Source organism: Aulonocara sp. 'chitande type north' Nkhata Bay, linkage group LG23 (assembly GCF_057382095.1).
Source record: "Aulonocara sp. 'chitande type north' Nkhata Bay isolate Kocher_YH1m ecotype deep benthic linkage group LG23, A_spYH_male_GT1.1, whole genome shotgun sequence".
In the NCBI taxonomy this organism is placed as follows: Eukaryota; Metazoa; Chordata; class Actinopteri; order Cichliformes; family Cichlidae; genus Aulonocara; species Aulonocara sp. 'chitande type north' Nkhata Bay.
The window spans coordinates 25061539-25088129 of record NC_141365.1 but is presented as its reverse complement, the minus strand read 5'-3'; the positions used below and the strand labels follow the sequence as shown (position 1 = coordinate 25088129).

The 26591-nt window shown below is 41.0% G+C and overlaps 2 protein-coding genes and 1 long non-coding RNA gene across 3 annotated transcripts; 2 read left to right on the top strand and 1 right to left on the bottom strand.

The window, feature by feature from the left end:
* Positions 1–191: 191 nt before the first annotated feature.
* On the bottom strand, positions 192–26326 carry LOC147301879 (actin-related protein 3). The gene is made up of 12 exons (XM_086284644.1): positions 26116–26326; positions 25697–25752; positions 24722–24846; positions 24525–24635; positions 7267–7362; positions 6861–6968; positions 6618–6761; positions 5077–5250; positions 3200–3292; positions 2995–3120; positions 2765–2848; positions 192–2364 (listed from the first exon to the last, which is right to left on the bottom strand). The coding sequence occupies exons 1-12, from the start codon at positions 26157–26159 to the stop codon at positions 2269–2271; spliced, it is 1257 nt and encodes a 418-aa protein (XP_086140770.1). The 5' UTR covers positions 26160–26326; the 3' UTR covers positions 192–2268.
* On the top strand, positions 10647–20518 carry LOC147301881 (uncharacterized). The gene is made up of 4 exons (XM_086282091.1): positions 10647–11249; positions 11968–11995; positions 12424–19892; positions 20488–20518. Exons 3-4 carry the CDS (start codon positions 13225–13227, stop codon positions 20516–20518), a joined length of 6699 nt encoding a protein of 2232 aa, XP_086138217.1. The 5' UTR covers positions 10647–11249; positions 11968–11995; positions 12424–13224.
* LOC147301880 (uncharacterized) lies at positions 21437–23611 on the top strand. Its single transcript, XR_015127354.1, has 3 exons — positions 21437–21975; positions 22092–22195; positions 22298–23611. It is a non-coding gene; the product is annotated as an uncharacterized LOC147301880 (long non-coding RNA).
* Positions 26327–26591: the final 265 nt, after the last annotated feature.

Sequence of the window (26591 nt, the reverse complement as noted above, 5' to 3'; positions counted from 1 at the left end):
CTACACAGGGCTTCCCTTTTACTGCTGACCAATCGGGCACAAGAAGGTGGCTGAATTAAAATAAATGTGCACCATATGTTGGAAGGGATACAGTTACAGAGGCCAGGGCTCAGACACACATAAATAGGATGGGTACATTTAAAAATAGAAGCAAAGCAAACAAGATAATAAAGCCCGAAACAGAGAAAACACGTGAAGAAACATCTCCTTGGCGTTTATTGGAATGCCAGCATTGAAATCCAGATTTGGTACAGTACAAGGCTATCCAGTATAACTGAGATCTAGGCAACAGTGACAGTCCAACAAGTCATTCAAACTGCATGTTCATATATTAATACGATTTGTTTTTCCTTCAAAGACGGGTTGTTCAAGAGATGATTCATACAAAATGAGGGGGGGGGGATTTTAAAAAAAGAGCAAAGCGGTGGTGATTTGTCATAATGCTGCAGGAGGAACCAGGAAGAAACAAACATGAGCAAATAATTTCATGTAAATTCAAATAAATATTTCTTCCAGGTACTGAGGGTACTTAAAAAAAACAAAGGAAATGGGAATGGTCAGTTTGTTTTGGTGATTTCTATTTTTTTCCTTCTTTTTTTTTTAATGCTTGCACCCATTTGATTATCATAAAGCTGCTGCACAGAAAGGCTGCCTTTGGGGTCACTTGGAAAAAAAGCTGTCCTTGAAAGAGAAGCTCTGAGATTTAATTGTTTCATCACAAATTATTAATAAATTTAAATGGAAGCAGGGCAGTGCGTGCTATGTGAGTAGCTACCATTTACAGATGTTCCCTGATTCCTCACAGTTAGTGAGAGCAGTGACTTTGTCCTCACGAGGAACGCCCATCCAGATTATTTCATTGCACTTTATACTGCACGTATTTGGGAGCCCAGCAATACGCCCGCCAAATAACAAGTGGATCAGATGAACAGTTGCTGACACAAGCCAAGAGCACATGCACATACAGAGGCTCCTCGAATTATTAAAATATCGATGTAGGCTCATGCAGGGTCTCGTTTTCAGCAAGCATCGCTCCTTTATCACCCAGCAGAACATTTTGTTCTTGTTAAAAGGTTGACTGGTCATTTAGATATAAATGTATTTATAAAAACTTTTCCAATAATGATAGCGAAGCTGAACGCTGTGCTGATTAAAGAGGCAATGAATCTGAACCATTCGTCTTTTCTCTGTATGAAAACTGCAGAAAAATTAAAACTGTCATACAACAGTGTGTACTATCCCTTTACAAACTGGAACAGTGTTACTCTTACAGGTACCATTTAAAGATGCTGCCACCTGAGAAGCTGTGAGACTCTCAGCCCTAAGATGCACTTATTTCCAGTCAGTTATGCATTCACTTCAGCACCGGTGGCTGAAGCCAGATTCGGCTTTTCGAAGAAAGGATTGGTACACACCACAGACTGAAATCTTCAGTTCTTAGAACGAGAACACTTTAGGCCTTGTTTGTTTCCACTTTAACTGACCCCAAACGATGATGCCCCAGACATCGATAAAACTAAACGCATGGCTTTTTAAATCAGCGGGACAGTTTTCAGTCAGGCTAGCATAATTAGCGGCCTTTTAACATGCGAAATTTGAACTGGGGAACACTATATGCCACTAAAAGAGGAGTGATGGTTACAGAAAATGGACCCAAGTATGCCTACAGAGTTATTTATACATTTCTGATCCACTTCATGTTACATGAGATTTTAAAAAATCTAATATTCTTTCTAAAACAAGAAAATTTCAAAGTGACTCCAAGCTTTTGAGTAATCGCGTAGCAAAGCATGATGTGTTTCTTAAAACAACCGTTACACTTTCAGTTTTTAGAGTACAGAACACATACCACAACCCAACCCATATACACAGAATTGCATTTATACAGGACTCATGTTGATTAATTACATTTTACAATCCTGTGAGGATAGAGTAAGTACATATATGAGGCACGCAGAAATTAAAGATTTATCACCTATCATCATCATTATTATTATTATTATTATCATCATCATCATCATCAGCCTACTTGCAGTAAACATTTTATCTGAGGATCCTTTGGGCTGAGTCACCTCTTTCCTCTAATTTGTGAGGATGCTGCCACTCTTCTGGCAGTTTGTTTGGTCCACTGTAGCTCTATACAAATAATCTGTCGGAGCATCCGTGCAAAGGCTGGAGGGACTTGCACAGCACGTGAGGTCTTGCATCGTCCGTTTTTTGTTTTTCCTCTTCTTGGCCTCCCCTGAATGCATTCTTTCTCTCCATCGCCTAAGACATGACTCCAAAGACGGGGTTGTGGCGGCAGATGCTTGGCCCGATCTCCTCGTAGTCTTTCTTGGTGTGGCACACTTGGTAGAACTCGGGCTGCAGAAGCAACACACAAATGTAACAAAGCAAACTTAAATACTGAATAACATTTTGGAAACATCACAGTGTAAACAAAGAAATTCAGGGCTTAAATGTTGCAAAAGAAGCCTGTTAGCTTTCTTTCTAATGCGCACCTTCATATAGGAAACTTACAAAATAAGTTCTTTTACGTACTGGATACTTAAGAGAATACATTTTGGATAGTTCAGCGGGTATGTACTGGGTAGTAAAGCGAGTAAGTACTGGACACATGGGTACTAACGGTGTGCATATATTATGGAGTTAAAAGCGTACAGCTTACATCACTAGAACTAGAGAGTGTAACTACAGGGTATTTACTACTATGATGAAAACACTGATTGCAGTGCAAAAGTACAGATGTCCTTGAAATACTCACAGTAGATGCCAGCATTGATCCTCCGAACCAGACAGCGTACCTCTGCATGTGATGGGTGATGACTTGCACATCGATGGGTTTGGGCTGCAAAACAAAGATGATTTGTGCTCAACAGTTTACTGAAAAGCCTGCAGGCTTTGGAAGAAAGAGTTCTTCTGCGGAGCAAAATGTTTCACAGATTTATGTGAAGCTGCCTGTATCAGCTCCTCGTGCTACTTCTACCCCCTTACCTTCAACTTCCCACCGCTCAGCTCTTCGCTTATTTTCAGTCGTGCGTCCACAGTCCTCTTCAGGTCCCTCTGCAGGCGTCTGCCAAAGTCCCTGAACATGGTGGAGCCTCCGGAGAGCACGACATTCTGTGACACAACACAAAATAATTACTGCTATGTGCTGCGTGTCCATGTTTCAAACAGAAGCAGACAGGTGTGCGTTTACCTTGTAGAGAGGACGCCTGACGTCGATGGGACAGTTCTGGATGACTTCATCCACCACTTCTGAGATGGGCTGGGTGAAGTCTGGGTTGGCAAACTGGATGAAAACAAAAAGGTAAAGTTAAAATAAATAAATAAATAAATAAATAAATAAATAAGGGGTGCAACGATACACAAAATTCACGGTTCGGTTCGATACTTTGGTGTTACGGTTCGATATTTTTTCGATACAAAAAAAATGTTCATGCCTTTTTAATTTGTCATTTATTAAAATTATAAATATATATTTTAACTCAAAAGTACAGTTTTTAAATTTAACCCTAACCCTTGTGCGCGTTTTTTATTTTGACAGCGAATGCGCACCTGCGGACCACTTATGTGCAGCCCTGGTTATTTAGCTCATCATATTGCAGCCACAGAAATTATTTTGTCCATGAAACCATAAAGCTGCACTTTCTTTTTGCCTTATAGTCTGATTTGTCATAACTTCTCCGTTTTGTGGTAAGCTTTTCTTTGGCTGTCACTTCTTCACCCTGACCTGTCTTATTTGGCTCAGCAGAACTGAAATGCTTTTACACGCTCACTCACATAAGCTCAGCGATTCTCTGCGCGATCAACCTCTCACATGTTTAAGCTGCGGGAGATTTCACTTGTCATGTTTGCATAGTAAGCTAACGATTAATAAGACGATGTCAGAGGAATTGGTGCACAAATTATCATCACTCACAGATCAGTGCTGTCGCTCTCTATACACAGTTCGCACGATTGCAAAGTGAAAGCAAAAAAACAAGCGCAAATTCAAACGCGATTTCAATATGTCACATATTGACAGTGGCTCACCGATGCCAATGACATAATTACCCAGCTACATTTCTGAAAGAATACAAAAGCATTGACATATATTTTTCCTTCCTACAATAGCCCGACAGGCAGGGCAGAGATAGATTTTGGTAGCCCGACTGAAAAAAATCGCTAGCTCCAGGACGTCGGGCTAGCGATATTGCAAGCCCTGTATCTGATTGAGGATTCACTCATCTTTGGAAAAGAGAGTTTATTACAGAGAAATGTCTCTTTCCAAAATAAAAGCTATACTATCCGCTTCTTCTGGGCTATATTCTCAGCAGCATAAGGAGAATCACGTGCTAACAGCTGTCTAAATGACTCGGCTAAAGTTAGTAGCATGCTTGTTGTTTTTGTCTTTGCACTAGGATGATGTCGGCGTAAATGTGCAGTCATATTCGTTGTGTTCCCACTAGTGCTTTCAGGTTAATCTCGTTGAAATGACCTTAACGCCACAACACGGCAAATCTCCGTTAACGAGCTACCGCCGATCGCCCCGTGCATGGGACTAGACGGCCAACACGTTAACGAGCTAACTGCGCTAACACACTAGCTCCCACCCATGTAATTGAGCATTGCACGGCACATCCAACATACTGTTTTACTTTAGTCCATGACTCGCTTACCTTCAGGGTCATACGTCACATGAAAACCAAAATAATTCCAAACGCCAGATCTGAATGGGGGAGGTCCATGTTGCAAGGAGAGCTTAACTTCTGTCTCGCTAGCTTGCCCTGCGCTCTTCCTTCTGACTATGCTGTCTGTGTTGAGCGCTCAGTGGATCTGCGCTCGACAGTGCAGCCTAGGCGGAGTAGTCGAACGCAGATTCACTGAGCACTCAACACAGACAGCATCGTCAGAAGGAAAGTTGATAAAATAAATTACAAATGTTGTATTGTTCGATACATATGCGTACCGAACCGAAAGCACTGTATCGAACGGTTCAATATCGATACGAATATCGTTGCACCCCTAATAAATATATATATATATATAAAAATTAGAGGAAATGTGAGCAAAGCGTGTCCGCGTGTTCTGTACCTCAGGGTGGAAAAAGATCTCAGGGCCGAGGAAGCGCTCGTACCCAACGTCGATGGTGAACTCCTTCTTGGTGATGGCGTTGACGCCCGTGTACTGTTTGATCCATTTGCTGCCGTCTGTGTCGTACTTGTTAAACTCTTTAACAAGGTCAGGGCACACATAGCTGAACCGCTCCTAAAAACACAGCACAAAATATTTGGCAATACTGTAAGACAAATCCACATGGAACTAAACAAACAACGACGAGCTTCCCGTTTTAAACCTCTGGAATGAATGGAGAGGCTACCAGTTTTCAGTATAATTTAACTATGGCTTCTAGTAGCATCTGTTTCTAAAATCATTTTATATGAGTGCTTGAAGTTTGTTGTATATTTGCTGCTATGACAACTCAATTTCCCTCTGGCATTAATAAAGTTTCTCAGCTTCTGATGCTTCTGATGCCACACTGACCTCTAGTGGCCAAACTGATAAGTACATGACAGAAGCAGTACGCAATCATCTGTCAGAGGTATCACTTCCTTTTCTGCCTTGTTTTCTTACAGACTGCATCTTGAGTTAGTTTCCATTTATAAATTAAAATCTATACAACAACAACACCGCATGGACAGGACAGCTTCACAATGACTCAAACTGGTGCTCATGCTGTTTGCAACGACACAAAAGGTGTCCTCGTGAACAGAGGCCCAGTTAAACTCTGTCGCTCTAAACTCTGTTACAGAGCTCGGCCAACATGCCCCTGCAGTTAGCAACAGAGATGAAGCAATCCCTCAAGTTGTGTGCCAAGGCTGTCACATAATCCTCCCGGTTTGTCCGCACTCTTGCTATGACCTGCTGATGCCTCTTTCAGTAACGAAGTGCCAGCTTTAAGGCAGGAGTGATGGCAACAGAACAGCTGCACCCCAGATCTTTTACCTCAGCAGTACTCGTAAAGAAAATCCACAATCATAGTGCCGGGCTTTTGTGTTTTGATTCTGAGCGAACATTCTGCCAGTGGCACATATTGATGTGCCATCCTGGAGGGGTTTGACTACCTCTGCAACCTCTGTAGGGTCCAGGTGTCGTCTCATGCTAGCAGTAGTGACACTGAGACTAGCCAAAAGCAAAACTACTAAAAAACAGTCAGAAAAGATGAGGACTGAAAAATGTGAGTGTCCTCCAGCTGTAAACCGTTCCTTTGTTGCGGGTTGTCTCATTGTCGCCTCTCTAGTGCTCCTGTAGTTAATTTAATTGACACCAAAGCAGTTGAAGCTGATGAGAAACCCCCTCTGCAACTGAACTGACCCTGCGTTATTGTCCATTGTACTCTGCACAGCAGCATAATTTCATATTTATTAAGACTTTAACCTAGTAACTGAGACCATGAACTCATCAGGAAAATCTTTACTCCAATCCAAGATCAACTGAAAGCCAGGCTCACCTTCCCATATATTTCTATACAGTCTGGCTGCTTTTATCGCCCCCTGCTGGCCATTAGAAAAAAGGGCTTTTTTTTCTTTTTTTTTTAAACCTGTCTTTGGTTGGTAAACATGAAGCGTACTGACCTTGACAGCTTTAGCCGTCTCCAGAGACTGCTCTGGAGGAATCCCCACCTCTCGTTCCCTCAGGAGCTGCTGGATGAAGTATGTGATGTCTCGACCGGCGATGGGGATGTGCTTGATGCAGCTGCCGATGACGTAGCCTTCAGCCTGGAACGCCACAGAGCAAAGGATTAGAGCTCCAGGGAGCGGAAGTGAGGCTGGGAGCTAAAAAGCAATTAATAATCACAAAAAAGACGCGACACCGACCACCGGGATGACGTGCGTGACCCCGTCTCCGCTGTCGATCACCGTCCCCGTCAGCGTTCGTTCTCCCACCTGTCTGGATGTCCAGGAGGCAGCCAGCGCCAGGACAGCCTGGGGAAGAAGAAAAAAAAAATCATGAAACATAGGTTTACGCTCAGGACACTCATGTGCATTTATATGAAGTAAGAACAACCCAAACAAACTGTGAAACCTTGAAAAAGAAGAAGTGAAAACCCGCATTTCCCCATAAAACATCCTCGGAATCACATTCTCAGTCAAACACACAAATCTAATTATACGCACGCAGCTCTCACGTCTGAGCTCAGTGTTTGAACCAGCTGTGAGTGCTGGGTTTGAACTTTTAGGGATTTGTTTCCAAAACTCAGAAAAGCCTTTGCAGCAGTCTTACCTGAACAGCAATGTAGAGGCCGGGGACATTGAAGGACTCGAACATGATCTCTGCTGTGTACTCTCTGTTTTCTGGTGTGTTGAGGGGAGGCTCTGTCTGAAAAGGGAAGACAGAAGATTTTAGGCTGATCGTTCACACGAGACGGTCGTTGCTATTTTTGTTGTACTCTTGATTCCCTAGCAGTTTGTATTGAAAACAAACTCTCTGCAGAGGAGCGGACACGTCTGACAGATTAGAGAGGCGAGGCTGAGATGGTTTGATGGTTACTCGGCACAGCTCGACTTTCATTAGGCCAGGGGTCCCCAATCCCAGTCCATGAGGGCCGATGTCCCTGCAGGTTTTAGATGTGTCCTTGAACCATCACAGCTGATTTAAATTACCTCCTCAACATGTCTTGAAGTTCTCCAGAGGCCTGATAATGAACTAATCATGTGATTCAGGTGTGTTGACCCAGGGTGAGATCTAAAACCTGCAGGGACACCGGCCCTCGTGGACTGGTGTCCCTGCACCAGTCCCCTGCATTAGGCGGTAGCAGCTGGTACCAATTACTTTTTTAGTGTCCGTTCAGGCAGGGGCTCCAAGTGATCCGAAAATGTGATGTCAACATACTAAATGCCACCGATTGGCCAGTTAGTGGCGTCTCTCGATCAGTTATGAAGTCCGTCTTCCTCATGAAAATCAAAACTGAAATGGCTCCACACAAACCCACAATGTGGTCCCAGAGTCTGTCCACTGTTATGTTGCTGCAGCAAGAGTGCTGACAGGGACTAGAAAGAGAGAGCAGATTTCTCCTGTTTTGGCTTCCCTTCATTGGCTTCCTGTTAAATCCAGAATTGAATTCAAAATCCTGCTCCTCACATACAAGGTCTTAAATAATCAGGCCCCATCTGATCTTAATGACCTTGTAGTACCATATCACCCTATTAGAGCACTTCGCTCTCGCTCTGCAGGCCTACTTGTTGTTCCTAGAGTATTTAAAAGTAGAATGGGAGGGAGAGCCTTCAGTTTTCAGGCCCCTCTGCTGTGGAACCAGCTTCCAGTTTGGATTCGGGAGACAGACACTTTCTCTACTCTTAGGTTAGGCTTAAAACTTTCCTTTTTGCTGAAGCATATAGTTAGGGCTGGACCAGGTGACCCTGAATTAGGGCTGCCACGATTTGTCGACTAGTCACGATTACGTCGACTATCAAAATCGTCGACGACTGATTTAATAGTCGACGCGTCGTTTGAAGCTTTGTAAGATCACAAAAGACGCAGGAATAAGTGGCAGGATTTAAGAGTGTAATAACGGACTGAAACAGAAGATGGCAGCACTGCATGTACAAGGATGCCAGCTGCCGTTAAACCCCGAAGAAGAAGAAGAAGAAGAAGGAGCAGCTGTGTCCCAGAATTCATAGCGCGGCCCAGCGCAGTTTCCAACAATGGCGGCAGCTAGTTAGTTTTAATGTTACTCTTATTATTCTTTCTGGGTCACAAAATAAACGTTTAACATATTTTCAGGCGAGAATGTAGCTGTGTAAACTTCAAATATCTGCTCAGTTTATCAGGACACCACATTTTTTCTAAAGCGCTCCGACGTTTTCGGAGACATCTGTTACCCACTAGCTCGTTAGCGAGCCGGGGGCTAGGCTCACTAGCGCCGTGAGAACACCGGACTCCCCGCAAATCGTTTTCAAACCCACCGCTGTCTTTCGCTACTCAGGTTAAATATATATGAGTCACTTAGATAACTTAAAATGTTATTGTTTGGCTTTTTTTTTTGTATTTTATTTGTTCCTGAGTAAATCAGTTTGTCTGAGATTAAAGTTATAGTTTTTACACAGCTGAATAAACGTCAAGCAGACAGCTGATTATCAGAAGTGTGAGATGCTCCAGAATATACTCCGGTGTCCTGTTATATTTTAGATAGCAAGGAGTTTATTAAACTTCACCGAAACAATCTGCAAATTTCATTAAAATTTAATAAACTATCATCTTGTCTTTATTTTTAGTTAGCACAGACCTTAAACACTTAAAGCTGTAAGCTAATGATAGTTATATAAGAGCAGATGCTGCTGGTGCAATAAGCTGTAGTTTTACGTCCAATGGATGATGATCTGATTAGTCGACTAATCGCAAAAATAATCGGTGACTAGTCGACTATCAAAATAATCGTTTGTGGCAGCCCTACCCTGAATCCTCCCTTAGTTATGCTGCAGTAGGTGTAGGCTGCTGGGGAAGCTTTCTCACTATGTGTTAATAGACCTCTCTGCATTTAATCATTAGTTAGTGTGAATGCTTGAAAAGCATTCACAGTATTGTTCTTCTAATCTTTATTCTTATATTTTATTATCTATTCCGTACGTTTTTTGAAAGCCTACTCCTTCAAAACCGTTCAACTTAGAAAAACCATTCAAACACCATTAGATTCCTATTCTTTTGGACATGATTGCTTCTATTTTTCTCATTTTTAACATTTATATTTTTAATTTTATTCAACTTTATTCAACAAAAATTTCCCATGTATTTCAATGGGGATACCCTTCAAATCCTCATTCAACTTACTCATTTTTAAACTCTTACTACTTCCACATACATTGACATAGAGCCACCATTCAAACTTTAAAACGAAGACAAGACATTCAACTATTCAACTTGTATTTATCTTTTCAATATCTATTATGCTTTGTCTTCAGTTCCAGTTTAAGTTTCATGATGTTTTTTCACCCGTTTCAGAGTTTATAATGGGTGTGTATGGGACGGAATGTTGGGGCTAGAGTGAGGCAGCTCAACTGCTAGAGTGAGAGGAGCAAAAAAATTAATCTTAAAATCTTTTTTAAAACTGCTGCTGTGTCCACAGCGTTTGCTCTACAGGTATGATTTTACCCTCAAAACGTAGCCATGGCTGTCCTCTTTCATCCAATGTGTTTACTATTGTACTAGGTGTTATGGTTCTTTCATAAATGTCACCAATGCACAGCCTCCTCCCTCCAACTCTTCCATAGACTCTAATGTTAAAATGGCTCAGAAGGTTTGTTTGAAAATCAGAAGAGCATGGTGTCTTTCCACTGTCACCACGTCCATATAATAAACTCCACAGACATGAAAACTGAGAATTCAGTAGACTAGACATTGCTGTCGCTCACGGTGAAAGAATTTTGTCAACACGACATGTACTTTTCATTTGGGAAGAATTTGTTTCGGCCTGACTTTTCTGTTCATTTTAAGCAGCAAAAGTGAGGCGCATGTCTGTGTCGTGTGTATGGAGCCATTGGGTGCAGTTACTATAGCAACCAGGCTCACACCTGCCTGCTTAATGAGCTCTCTCTCACTCTGCCAAGGTTAAACCTAAAAATGTTAGATTGTAGTAAGATTAACTTTTTCAATAGTACAATAAAACAGATTTGACAGGGTTTTGCCACAGATTAATAGTTTGTCACTAGTTAGTATATGCCAACTAAGTAGAGCATTGTGATTGGCACAAAGGTTTTTCAGATCTGGGCAGTTGGAGTCAGTTGATGACTTCAAAATCATCCTTTCTGACTGGATAATTAAAGCTCTCAGCATCTATTGGTCTGTAGTTAATTTCCCCACCTTTTAACTAACGTTTAACTAATCTAATCACATTTAATGTTTCTGTTTATAGTCTGTATAGTTTATCTCCCCACGAATACACTCAAAGTAGTCTTAAAATAAAACCCACAAAACAGTTCAAGATTTAATACTTTTTATTTGCTCATTTAATGCCAGTTGCCCTGTTTTTCTGTATGTCACTCATTCGCTTATACTTGGGCAAAAAGTACCAATTTGTACACTAGTATAGTGTATTTTTTCCCTCTATCTCTCTATGTCTGTCACACACAGAGACCAACACACAGACATGTATATGCTCATTATTGCTGTTCAAACTGATGGTCAAATTTCCAAGCACCACCTGAACGCCTCATCTGTTTTTAACCTATCACTGGACCAACTGTCGTCATTCCGCTTCGCTCTCTGCTGTGGTAAGTACAGTACACTCAGTACTGCAGTGTTTTATTTTTATGATGGAAAAAATACATGTTTGACATTTAAACTCACATATCAAGTCCAACAGAGTTAAAAAGAATTCAAAGAAGAAAGAAAAAAGAATAACCTTCGCTATCATTTATATACGTTTATGATGTTTTGCTGTTAGCAGCAGTGCTAACGCTAGCTTCGATGCTAATGCTAGCAACAATGCTAATGCTAGCAACAATGCTAACGCTAGCTATAGTGCTAACACTAGCCTTAGCACTTGTTAACTGACAAAAATAATATTCCTGTGATATTTCTTGCCGGTCAGTGAGACAAAAGTAAGAAATGAGCTTTATTATTGCCATTGTGGCTCAGTTTTAACAGTAAGAGTGCTAGCGCTAGTAGCATTGCTAACGCTAGCTGCAATGCTAACGCTAGCTGCATTGCTAACACTAACTGAAGTGCTAATGCTAGCCGGAATGCTAGCGCTAGCAGCAATGCTAAGGCTAGTAACAGTCTAACAGTAGCCTTACATAAGTGGCAATACTTCAGTTAATTAGTTTGAATTGTAAAATGGCTGCTGTATCAGTTGGTGTGCTATATTACTCTATAATTACCCTGCTGACTATAAGTTCAGTGTATCATGTCGTGTGGGCTTTGTATTTCTGTTAGTCTGATAACACTGTACAGACAACTAACGTATTATTTCTCGTGTTACACTTTCAGGAACCTGACTGACACTGTGCTTTGCCTGGTAGGTGTGCACATACTGTAAGAGAAGTAGACCAAAATAATAAAATAATCTGACTAATATAAGATGTAAAGTGATGGGTTCAAACTTTGTGCTAGACCTTTTAAACACAATTTTATAATAAATACACATAAGTGCAGCTTAACAATTGGGCTAAAATATTTTTTTCGTACATTTTTGTAGTCACACTACATGTGATTAATTAATGATTCACTCAATCATATTTGTATTTAAAAATATTATTGCTGAATTTAATTAAATATTTATTCTTTTAAAAAGTGCCCAATTATGCAACTTTTTGCACATGGCAGCCGACAACAGTTTAGCTTGAATATTTGTTTTGTCCTTTTTCAGTAGTCACAATTAGTTCATACAATTACCATGTGATATAATTTTAATAAAATAATTTTTTTCTTGTTTTTTGTTCACAGTGTGCAGAAGAAGAACAAGGACCAGATCTCCAGTCTTCTCTCTCACATCCCAACCCCCCAACCCCTCTATCCTCTGTCCTGCTCCACCTGTTGTCTCTGCCTTCTTTCCATCTGTATTTCACTCTGTGGTTTGTGAGAAATTTTGCCAAACCAAGAATCTTATTGCGGTTTGATTTAAAGCCGTGTCTCTCCTGCTCTGTCTGTTCTCTCTGCTAAATTTTCTCTCTACCTGTTTTTCACTCTTGGCTTGCTGCTGAAAAACGCCAAGCCAACAAAGCAATAAAGAGTGCATATTTTGCCTCAACCTATGAACAAACTGAACAAACAAAGAAAAATCTGCGGTTTGATTTAAAGCCGTGTCTCTCCTGCTCTGTCTGTTCTCACTGCTAAATTTTCTCTCTACCTGTTTTTCACTCTTGGCTTGCTGCTGAAAAACGCCAAGCCATTAAAGCAATAAAGAGTGCATATATTGCCTCTACCTGAGAACAAACTGAACAAACAAAGAAAACTAATTCACGGTTTGATTGTGATTTCCCAGCCGTGTCTCTCCTGCTCTGCCTGTTCTCTCTTCTAAATTTTCTCTCTACCTGTTTTTCACTCTTGGCTTGCTGCTAAGTTGTGCCAAGCCAATAAAGAGAGTGCATAATATTCTCTCAACTGAAGAACAAACTGTCAAACGAAAGACATCTGTTTAAGACAAATAAAAACTGAAATATAAAAACAAAGACAACATCTCCTGGTGTGTGCCACTCTTGTGAACATATTTTCTAAAGACTAAGAAACACTTGCAGGTGTGTGAAAATGCCAAGGAAGCAGAAAAAGTCACAAGCTGCAAAACAACGCTGGAAAAAGTTTCATGAGTTTCACAGTGTACCAACATGTGAACAAGCTGAGTTTGATTTTCCTCAGAGCTCTGCAGAAGACAGTGTGTCTACAAAGACCAATTCTGACAGTGTCAAACAGGCAGGTCAACATGTTCCTGCACATGTACAACAGGTATCTTATGCTGATGCTGTAAAGAGTGGACTGCAGCATGAATTTAATGAACAACATGAGGTGTCATGTGACCCACAGGTGGGTTATGCTGATTTTTTGAAAAGAGGCTGTCACAGTGATGTGGCAGGACCATCTCATGCAGAAAGACTGAACCTTGAAAACCAGCCCTCTGTTATACATGTCTGTGCATCTCGCAGCCAGGCTCATCCTAAATATGGAGACTCCAGAAACAAGCAGTGCACATGTAACTCACTCACATTTCTTGCTTTCCTTCATGAGAATGAAAACATGACTACAGCTGACCTTAATCTGGTCTTGGATAAAGGTGATGTGATGTACAAAGAGGCCAAGAAAAGATTTCCTAAAAATATTCATTTGGCAACCGATGAGCTGCCAGACAAAGTTGATGCTCGCAGGTCTATGTATCATGTCAACATGACACAGCCTTCCCGGTATGGGACATTTGAAGAACCTCCAGAGGAGGCAGTAGATACCTTTCTGAGCTTAGAAGCAGGACTGAGCTGCCTGTTGTCAGATGTGCAGTATGCCTTACTGATTATGAGTGGATTGTGTATCGCAGTGTTCAGATCCACATCAGGCAAATATGGTTTCTTTGACCCACACCCCAGAACACCCAGTGGTCTTCCTCTACTACTACAGTCACGTAATCGTGGTACAGCTGTGATGCTGAAATTCACACTCCTCAGTGACATGATTAAGAGGCTCCAAGATTCTTATGAAATGATGGAGATATCACCCTCTTGTAACTATGAACTGAAGCCTGTGCAGTTCTACAGTATGAGCACAGTCCACCTGAGTGATACTATCACAGACACAGTCTGCAGACCAACAGCTGCCACTACTGTGGCACCTACTCACTCTGATACAACTGTTGATGAAGCAAACCCCTCTACTCCAAGGAGAAACACAACCACTGATCCGACTGAAAATATCTTTTGTCAAATGTCCATTTGTACGCCACTGGTGAAACAAAAAGAAGTCCACGTGACTCAGTTCACATCATATGAAGATCAGAATGAACCTCCTAATATACCAACTGAAGAACTATGCAGTGAATTAAGTTTCCTTCCATCAAGTGATGCTTTTTCATGTCAATCAAATGCTGCCATAACAAATGTTGCTGCCTGTGACCTTTCTGATATAGTTTTACAAAAAGTGAAAAAAGTTAATAAACAACAAAGGCAAAAAAGGAAAAGAAGATTAATGGCATCAGAGAAACCCAGAAATCAGAGAAAAGAAAACCAAAAAAGGAAAGAACGACAAAAGTATGCTTCAAATAAAGATTACAAAGAAAAGAAAAAATCTTGCACAAGCGAGACATATAAAAACAATCCTGAAGTTAGACAAAAACAACAACAGTATATGAAAAGACGTTACTGTGAAAATGATGAATTCAGACAGAAACAACAGCAATATATTAGAAGACGTTACTGTGAAAATGATGAATTCAGAAAGAAACAAAAACAATATGTTAAAAAACGTTTTTCTGAGAATGCTACAGTTAGAAAGAAACAACAACAATATATTAAAAGACGCTACTGTGACAATGCTGAATTTAGACAAAAACAAAAAAACTATATGACTAAAAGGTATCAAGAAAACCCTGAATTCAGAGAGAGACAGAGATCTCGAGTGACTCAGCGTTATGCACGTGACAATGCATTCAGAGTAAGACACAGACAACTAATGAAACAACTAATGCGAGACAGGTATCAAAGTAATCTTGCATTCAGGATTATGCACAACATGAGATGTGCAATGAAAATAAAAAGGAAATACAGATGGGTGAACAGACAAACCCAAGAGAGTGACAACAGTGTGATCAACGAGGCCATATCTGTGTTCAAATCACAAATCAAAGCTGGACCATCATACCCATGTACTGTATGCTTCAAGGCTTCATTTCCAAACCAAGTGCGACCCTGCACAAGGTCAAAGTATGTCAAAAACCCACATGTAGTTGCAACATGTTTGACAGGAAAGTTTGTTCATGTTTGTGATGAAAACTGCAGAAATGAGCAGTGCAAAGTGCCTGATGAGAGAAAGAGAGAGTGGATATGTCACACCTGCCACGATCATCTTAAAAATGGATCCATGCCAGCACTTGCTGTTGCCAATAAGTTGGATCTTGCTGATATTCCAGCTGAACTTTCTGATCTCAACATACTGGAGAGACATCTCATAGCCAAGTGCATACCATTTGCCAAGATCATTCCTCTTCCCAAAGGCAGACAAAGAGCAATTAGAGGAAATGTGGTCTGTGTCCCATCAGAGGTACAGGAAACTGTTGAAACACTACCTCGATTGAGAATTAATTCTCAGGTGATCAGAGTAAAACTGAAGAGACGCTTGTCTTACAAAGGTCATCAGCTGTTTCAGACTGTAAGCTGGTCTAAACTTGTGCAAGCACTGCATAAACTCAAGCAGATTCATCCACAGTATAAGGATGTGAGCATCAGAGATGATGCTGAGCTGTGTGATCCAACACTTCCTGATGAAGATGAGGAGGATGATGATGATGAAAACATGAATGAGGACGATTATGATGAGGCTGATTTAATGGAAATTGACAGCTGTGAGAAAAATGCACTGAGTGAAGCACAAAATATAAATGAACAGGACATTGACATGTTACCCTGTGATGGTGAACAATCGCATGAACAGATGAGAGATGATTCAGAGCAAGCAGATGGACTGACTAATGGTGGTTTTGCACTCGAGTCCTGTTTGCAGCCCCCTGATGTGGCTGAGGAGATATTATGTTTCAGTGAAGGAATCTACTCTGTTGCTCCTGCAGAGAGAAACAATCCAATAAGTTTTTTCAAAACACCTAAACTGGAGGCCATGGCCTTCCCTGTGCAGTTTCCTACAGGCCAAAACACACTTGATGAAAGAAGGCTGATCAAAGTATCCCCCAGTGGGTATTTCAAATCAAGACTTTTCTGCATTGATGATCGTTTTGCCAAAGACACAAACTATTTATTCTTTGCACAGTTTGTGACTGAAATACACTTGGCTACATCCAGCATGACAGTACAGTTAAGGAAGGCAAAGCCTCTGACCAGAGATGGTAGAAAAATAACCTCAGGCATGTTACAAGATAAACATGAGGTGGAGAAACTGGTGCGAAATAAAGATGCAGTGAGATTCATGCAGCCTCTGAGAGGAACCCCAGCCTATTGGGAGAAAACAACAAGAGATCTTTTTGCCATGATCAGACAGTTGGGAACTCCCACGTTCTTTTGCACATTTTCAGCTGCTGAAATGCGCTGGCCTGAAGTGATCGAGGCAATAACAAGGCAGCAAGGTGAACAAGTGAATTTTGAAGGACTCGACTGGTCAGCAAAGTGTGACATCCTGAGAAGCAATCCTGTCACAACAATGCGCATGTTTGACAAGAGAGTTGAAGCATTATTCAGAGATTTACTCTTATCTCCCGCAGAGCCACTTGGCAAAGTCATTGACTACTTTTACAGAGTTGAGTTTCAGCACAGAGGAAGCCCACACATACACTGCCTCCTGTGGGTAGAAGGTGCTCCTGTGTTTGAGGAGGATGATGAGCAAACTGTTCTTGATTTTATAAACAAATACATCACAGCTCAGCTGCCTGATCCACATAAACAACCTGATCTGTACAAAAAAGTAACAGAAGTGCAAAAACACAGTAAGAACCACACAAAGACGTGCTTTAGGAGTTTAAGCTCCGGGTGCCGTTTTGGTTTTCCCAAACCACCCTGCAATGAGACAATGATCACAAGACCCAGTGAGGATGATGCACTGGAAGTAGAAACGGCAAAGAACAAGCTCAGACCACTGAACCAGCTGCTGAATGAACCTGAAACTGCTTCCATGAGTTTAGAGCAGCTCTTGGAAAGATGCAAGTTGACACATGCAGAATATGAGAGATACCTGAATAAAATGAACATGAGGAGTACGATCATACTAAAGCGTGATCCAAAAGACTCTTGGATAAACGGCTATAATCCACATCTGCTTGAAGCCTGGAACAGTAATATCGACATAAGCTTTGTTTTAGATGCTTTTGGTGCTGCAAATTATTTAATGAAATATATATCAAAAAAAGAGGGCGGGCTATCTGAGTACCTGAAAACTGTCATTGAGAACTCCCATAAGGACAGTGTAAATGAGTGCGATGAAATGAGAGCCGTCATGCAGGCATATTCAAAGAAGCGAGAGATCAGTGCACAGGAGTGTGTTGCTCGTGCATGTGGTCTTCACATGAAGCAATGCTCACGTGCTGTAATATTCATTCCAACTGATGATAATCCTGTGAAAATGAGTCGTCCCCTGTCAGTTCTGGACAACACAACACCTGAGTCTTCCAATGTTTGGATGACATCTTTGAATGACAAATACAAAGCCAGACCTGAAACACCAGAGTATGAGGAGATGTGCATGGCAGACTTTGCTGCTACTTGCAGGATTGTCTATGGCCAACAGAAAAAAGGTAAAGATGTTTTGCCCCTTCTCAATGAGATGGGGTTTGTGCAAAGGCGCAAAAACAATAAGCCTGCTATCATCAGATTTCACCGCTGCTCACAAGAAAAACATCCAGAGCAATATTACGGAAGACTGCTTAAACTGTACCTTCCTCATCGTTCAGACCACGAACTGAAAACACCATCGTTGCCAACCTATCAGGCTTTCTATGGTGCTGGCTGTGTACAGCTGCCAGGTACTGACCGTCTTGAGTACGTGCAACACATTGTCAAAAGAAACAGAGAAAAATATGAGAAAAACAGTGAGGAGATCGAGAGCGCTGTTGAGGAATATGAGCAGAACAGAGGTGTGACTGACGAATGGTGTAATCTGGCACCTGAATCAGATCTCGTAAGGTTGCCACTTGTCGAACAAGAAAGAGAGCGAGACAATGAAAATGAACAGGAAGATGTGCCCGACTACAGCCGTCAGGCTGATGCTTCAACAGAAGTCAGAGCCATCAGGGAACCCCCTGCTATTGATCCCACATTGTTACGTCAGATGTTTCAAAATCTGAATAAGAAGCAAGCCTGCATATTTTATGCAGTTAGAGACTGGTGCATTAAAAGAGTCTGTGCTCTAAATCCAGAGCAGTTTTTCTTTTATATTAATGGTGGTGCTGGAACAGGAAAATCACATCTTATCAAATGCATCTACTCAGAAGCATCTAAGATACTGAGCAAAGTGCCCAGATATGCAGACGACGTTGACATATCAAAACCCACTGTCCTGTTAACTGCTTTCACTGGGACTGCAGCATTTAACATTTCTGGAACAACACTGCATTCTCTTCTCAAGCTGCCTAGAAGCTTAAAACCTCCCATTCAGGGACTTGGCAATCAGCTGGATGAAGTCAGATCAGAACTTATGAATGCTGAAATAATCGTCATTGACGAAGTGTCTATGGTGTCAAGACATCTGTTTGCATATGTAGATGCAAGACTCAAACAGATCAAAGGGACTCGGAGACCCTTTGGAGGCATGTCAGTCATTGCTGTCGGAGACTTCTATCAGCTACCCCCAGTGCGACAGTCTAAACCTCTCTGTGTGCACAACCCATCCGAGATCGACCTGTGGCGGGAGCATTTTCAGATGATCACTCTGACCGAGATTATGCGTCAGAAAGATGATGTTGTCTTTGCAGAGATGCTGAACAGAATTCGTGTAAAAGGAAAGTTGGATGAGCTTTGCGAAGCAGATAGAGATTTGTTGTCACAGGCCATAACTGAACCAGCCCATTGTCCGACTGATGCATTGCACATTTTTGCAACTAATAAAGAAGTGGATGCACACAACTCTGCAACACTGGCTCTGCTCCACACTCATGTCATTGACATCGATGCAGATGATTTTAGAAAAGATCCTAGAACTGGCAGAATGGCACTTCAAGACAGACCATTCAAAGGAGGTAAAAACGAGTTACCAGACACACTGAAAGTTGCAGAAGGAGCTCGTGTCATGCTCACCAGAAACATTGACATACAAAATGGTTTGGTTAATGGAGCTTTTGGAAAACTACTTAGAGTAGTTCACTCTGAAAACGACCAACACATCATCAAGCTTGGACTTAAAATGGATAATGAGACATCTGGAAAGAATAACCGCACACCAGCAGACGACATGGTGTACATTGAGAGAGCAGAGGAGAATCTGAAGCAGAAAGGAGTGGTACGAAGACAGTTCCCAGTGAAGCTGGCCTTTGCATGTACAATACATAAGGTACAGGGTATGACAACCACATCAGCTGTTGTCTCTCTTAAGAGCATTTTTGAGCCCGGCATGGCCTACGTAGCTGTCAGTAGAGTGACGTCTCTCAGTGGACTGTATCTTCTTGATATGGAGGAGAAAAAAATATTCACCAACCCAGAAATCACTGCAGCACTTGAGAACATGAGACAAGCCAACCTTGATGACATGATGCCTCTTCTACACGTGAGACAAACCCTCAGCAGGTCAGAGGTTTTCACCATTGTTCATCATAATACAGAGGGACTGCCAGCTCACATTAATGACATCAAAAGTCACCATGAATTGTGTCTAGCAGATGTTTTGTGCCTAACAGAAACACACCTGCGGGGCTCTTTTGTCGCAGAGAGTCTCCACTTGGAAAATTATAATTTGTTCAAACGCAACAGACACCTGTCCTACACAAACTTTCCCCAGATGGCAAACAGAAGTGGTGGTGGAGTTGCTGTTTATGTGAAAAGTGACATTCAAGTGCATGAAAAACAGTACATCCATAATGTAACTGACCTTGAATTTCTGGCTTTAAAGGTTGAAGCACCAGTCAGTGCTCTGATTGCAGTTGTATACAGACCTCCAGACTACACTCTGAGGCCATTCCTGAAAAACCTGGTAAGCCTATTAGACTCATTGGAGATCATGGACTGTCATCCCATCATAGTTTGTGGTGATTTTAATGAGAATGTTTTATCCAGTGCAAACAAACCAATCATGGAGTTGTTTGAGTCTAGGGGATACGCACAGGTCATCACTGCCCCTACCACAGAGAAGAACACACTGCTTGACCTTATTTTCATTTCTCAGTCAGATCGATGTCTCCATTCTGGAGTCATGAAGACATACCATAGTTACCATGACCCAGTATACTGTGTATTGTCCTGTGATGATTCATGATCTAGATCTTTGAATACAGTAAGTAATTTCTATATTTTTGAATGACTTAAGAAAGTAGAGCGATATTTAAATTTGACGCCCTGCATTGCAGTATAATGTTTGAATTGTTTACATAAAATACAATTACATGAATTAAGTAATGATATCAGTAAAAGATGACAATTTTATTTATTACAGAAAATCTAAAATTCACTAACAGTAACCTATAAATGTCAGAGAAATCAAATATAGCAGTTTAAAATGAATAGTGTAGGCATATCCTCTCTGCAGCCAGGCTTCAACATCCTGCCAGGCTGCCCCAGTCTCACTGTGGCTGGGAGGGAGGGAGGGTGGACCAGAGGATTGCCCACACAACACATAAATGTTCAACAGCTTCTTCATTGTTTCTGAGAGAACAATAATGACTAAAGGTTGCTTTTTAAAAAAACAAACAAACAAACAAACAAACAAACCTAATTACAGCAATAATGACAGTTAAGCCACTTTATGTGTGCCTCTATTTTGAAATACTATTTACAAAAATATTATTATTTTGGTTTGTTATAAACTTTAAACTTTTTCAAAAGTACACAATTATATTTTTGGACCAATTTTACTATGAAACATAAATTTTTATGAGCTTTTATCATGTTTCTGGCCAGTGCAATCATCAGGGTGGGTCTGGGTTGATAACTGCACATTTCTGGCCAGAAATGTTTCAGCAGTGTTACATATGTAGTGCATATGTTACACTTGCTTTCTGTTACCAGCTGATACCCTACATTTGTATAGACATTTGATGGTGTGAGGTTGGGGAGTTGAGTGGGAGGGGGGGGGGGGGGGGGTGGGAGGGTACGGTGGGAGTTGAGGGGGGGTTTCCTTTCCTGTTAGGTTTCCTTTTTTTTTTCTTTTTCTTTTTTAAGAGAGACACAGTCCTCCTGTGTCTTCTCCAATCTTCACATGTAAAATCCAACAATGTGAAGCACATAGCAGCTAGAAACTGTAATGCCACAGATCAGAGAAACTTCATCATCACCATCTTCATCGCCATACGATCAGAGCGTGAGACTTCACATCTGGAGCACAGGAGAGATTCTGTGATAAGTCTTCCTTCTAGCTTGTCCCACAAGCAGTCGGTGAGATTTACTAACAACAAAAAGGGTTAATGACATTATTTCCATGAAAACATGTATTCATTCTTTGTGAAGTGTTTAAATTGTGTTTTCACTTGACCTTAGGAGTGTTAGAGTGTATTGTAATGTCTGTACTCAGGTGTTTCCCTCTGTGATCCATCCCCTTCAGAGCTGAGACACTCAGGACTGAACAGACGGCACAGTTTCTGTGACTGAGCCTCCAAAACACCTTCTTTGAAACCACTCATGATAGAAGGGCTTCATATTTGCAGCAGCACTACTACAGGTATTCAGTTTATTACAGGATGTGTTTGTTTCTTAGGACCAGCTCTGAGTGCACACTACCTAACATATACACCTTTCTGTTTATTACAAACCAACTACTCTGGATCATACGGCCAGTTGGCAGGAATGTTGCTGCAGGAAAACATCCCTGGAGATCACCATCATTGTCAGACTGACTGTGCCTCCTCTGTGCAGTGTCAAGATCCTCCCTAAATGAGTGTGTAAGTTAACATTTTCATTATTTTATTCCCTTTGACAAGACAAGTATCACTGATATTTACATTTACAACTACATATTCCTGTTTTCTGCTCTTCTTTTAAAGTCCTCAGCTATCCTGCTTCTGTGCTGCTTGCCACACATCAAACACTGGCCGGATGACAGGGAGGATCCACTCTGAAGTCACTGGACATGATGAGGATCATATGGGACTTCATAGTTTCACAGAAACGTTGTGCTCTGTGATTACAGGTTTTAAATGGACATAATGACTGCCTCTCTCTGATCAACAGGCTAAAGGATTGTTGTCATTGTTAGTGCTCTGTACAATGTATGCTTATTTAGTATTTCATCACAGAGCAAACCTTTATTTATTTAACATATTTTTATTTTGTTTTAATGTTGAATTAACTGTGGGGATTTTTTTAAGTGGGCACTCGGGATGTCATATGGCCAGAAATGTGGTAACTGGAATTCAACGTTATGGAAGAAAAAATCTGCTAAGAACAAAACACACACAAAACCCCCCAAGAAAATTCAAATTCATTCCATGTAATCCAATCTAAAACATTTTAAACTGCTGAACAGCAACACAAACAGTGTTAAAAAACAGTGTTAACAGAATGATTATGATGATTTTGTACCAAAGTTTCAGGTCACATGGCACACCTAGTGTGTAGTGTGGGGTATCAGCTGGTAAGTATAGGTTTTTTTTTCATATCTGTGTACTTAGAGTTTAGATAGATAAAGCCTTGTGTATAATAATTAGTCATAACCACAACTCAAAGTCAGGGACTAACTAATTTTGGGACTTTGTGTCTGAGCCCAGGTTAAAACAATGTGTAAAAAAGCATTTAGTGGCATGGCTGAACAATGCTGTATGGATACTTATTTATCCATGTTCACAAAAAGGACTAATGTGTTTATTTGATTATTTGCACGTGTTAAACTGTGTCACCACCTTAGGCTTTCATTTGAGTTTACTCAAAAATCTCTATACAGTTCTCTTTTACCACTGTGTGGACTCTGTTTACATTAAAACATAAAGAAGAATGAGTAATAAAAAGATGTGTAGACAGATTAAGTAGGACGATAGAAACAGCTGTTCAGCCATGTTCTAAGAAACCAACACAATTTAAAGGTTCAGGATTGTGGTTTTAAAAGTTGAATTTTCATGTATTTCATATCTTGCTTATTATTTTTTATTTAGTTATTTAATTTAGTTATTTTTATTTATTCTACTAGTCCTTTTCAGAAAGAAGCTGTAAAATATGACTTAAGATTTTTTTTTTTTTCTATGACATACAAAACAAATTGATGTATGTAATACTATTAAACATGATATACACATGTGTATATGTCTGAAAAACATTATGCTGTATATTAAAGTTTGCATTTTCTCCAGAATTTTTGTTCATCTTTTAAGGTCATTTCAGTTAGAAGAATTTGAACTTTTAATATTCATTCAGAGATTTTCTGACTCTAAATTTTCTTTTGTCATTACTCATCTTTTTATTATTTACATTTTAAACATGTTTAGCTTTTTTCCAACTTCTTCTTCTGTGTAACCTTCAGCTTTTAGCAGTTCAGCACCTTTGTTTTCAGGTTAAATTCGTTTTTTTTTTTGTTTTTTTTTAATCTCATTCAATATTTTTAACTCAAAATTCAGCAATTAATTCATTTCAGTGCATACATTCAGATTCAAGCATTCACACTGCAGTTTCTTCAGAAAATGCACTTTCTAGTTATTGTTATTCTTTGGCTCTCTCCCACAGCATGTCTTTTGTCCCACCTTCCTCCGTCACCCTCAACCAGTCACAGCAGCTGGCTGCACATCCCTGAGCCTGATTCTGCTGGAGGTTTCTTCCTGTTAAAAATGAGCTTTTCCTTTTTACTGTCGCCAAAGTGTTTCCTCACAGGGTTATATGATTGTAGGGGTTTACTCTGTTCTATTACTGTAGGATCTACCTTACAATATGAAGTGCTTTGAGGCGATTTTTGTTGTGATTGTGTCGCATACAAATGACGTCACAGTACTTCAAGCCGTGTCACTATAATAACCACGCCCAGAGGGACTCAACTGTAATGTAATGACATGTAATGGTAAACGACCAATAGGAACAAGAGGAATTATTATATTATTTAGGTCGCACCAGTTTCACAACACTGAGACAATTTGATCCCACAAATATACTTTTGAGAACATCTGTGTTTTGCCCTCTAGGCCACAGTTAACAGAAGTTTGTGTTTGGTGTAGACAAGAAAAAACAGAGGAAGGGCCCTGCCTGCTGCTTAGCTCTAACTACCATTAACCCACAGTGCTCTGGTCTTACCAAAAGGAAGTAATGATCTTCAGGTTCTGCCCGCAGATACTTGAAGATGATCTGCTCCATAAACCTTTCCATCAGGTCCCAGTCTTCCACAATCCCGTGACGGATGGGCCACTGTGGACGCAAAGAGAGAAAAACAGCATTAATATCGATCCTCAAACACAAATCTGACTCGGCCCCCACGTCGGCGTCTATCTCACCTTCGTTGCATACGACGGTTTATCGATGGCTTCGTCCCCGATGAAAAAATCCAAATCATCGACTCCCTTCATCATCCTGCGCTGGGCCTGGTCTCCGACCTTGGCCGATTCTTTGATCGCAATACCTGCAGACAAACGATGTAAACTGTAAATACTACGGGTGGAAGAAAAACAAAAATTTGGTACAGCACAGTACCAAATATATTTTATTAAATAACTATGAACAACAGGATTGATCATGCACTTACATCCTGAGATAACATTAGTCGAGCAAACTTAGATTCAATCGGCTCAAGAAAAAACAAAAAAATCATCCAACACTGGACACAATTAGCTTGGCAAAGATATTTTAGACACTCAGTCACACGAGTGGAAACAGGACAGCTGTTTCCTGTCTAAATAGTTGCTCAGAGTTTGATGGCGTCGCACACTCATGAGGTCACCACAGCAGATCAGCTGCATGTTCTCCTTCACCGCATCCATGGATGTGCTCTGAGGTCTTGGTATTAAACATCCTTTGTCCAACTTGTGATCTGTGAGGTACGTCTAACCCACTCCCTTAAATATATGCAGACCAATCATGCTTACAACCACAGTCCCTCCCTACTAGAATTTACATTATGAGCCAGGAAAAACCTGCTGTGCGTGAGTTGATAAGAAAATATTGTTCCAATATGATACCAGCCTTACGGAAACCAGTTTAACTGCTCTGGTACATCTCTAGGGTGAAAGGAAGTCGGCCTGAAACTGTTAACCTGCATTAAACCACACAGAGGCAATCCACACTAAACTGCTGGTGTTTATGCAACTTAACGAATAATGCAGTTTAATAATAAATATGCTCTCTAACAGCATCCCAGCACGTAAATAAATCCACATGTTCGACATTGCCTTGTGTTTAAACTAGTTTTAGGTCTTTAGTGGTTTTGTTTTTTGTTCTGTTTTTTTGAGGGGCGGGGGGGTCTGTTTACTTACATGAAGGCATGATGAACTGTGGCTCTGTGTTTCCTGCATATCCGAGCTTCGTGTACCTAAAAGGGAACACAATCAGGGATATAAGACACTTTCTCCAGGCTTGAGCGAACGTAAGTGTGTAATATGAGGGCTGCTTTCTCCAGGAAGTAACATTAGCTTCAGCGGCTAGCAGCAGCTAACAGCAATGACAAAGCTGAGGGAAGAACAAAAAGCCTTCAAAATAAAGCAGCTGGAAACTTTGGCTGGATTTGTGGCATTAACGCCGACTTCACCGACGAACTCAGAATAACAGAGAGGCGCTGAGCAAAAGCCCCCAGCCTGAAGGCTGAATAGGGCGTTAGCTGAAGTTTGACAGTCGCTTAGGTGGTCAATGAAAAGCAAGCTAACGCTAACTAGCCTTTTATTGTGCTCCTACTCACCCCGTACCGCAGTCAACAACACAAGCCGGTAGCCGACCAGCCATGCTCGCTCTCCTTCAATCTGTCCACGGAGAAGTAAATGAGGCGCCCGACACAAGCGGAGAGATCAACAACGGCTGAATGAAATCGCTGCAGCCTGAATGAATAGCAGAATAGCTGCCGAACGGAGAGCGCTTCCGGGTGCGGTGGAATTTCTTCTAGTGCAGAGTCAGCAGGTTCAGACTGGCAACTGTGGCCCCAAGTGGACGGAGACTCCAACTGCAACAGTAGAAAAACAGAACAACAGTTGAATAGCCCCTTATTGTCGTTGAACTTGTCGGTGATCCACACCAACTGTGCTGGAATAAAATATGAATAGTAAGACAACATGAATATCTTCTTGATGCATGCTCAATCATCCAGGTAAGTAAATCACAAAAAGTTGATTCTGTTCATCTGGACGTAGCGTTTTCAGTGGGAGAAATGTTTCGTCGCTC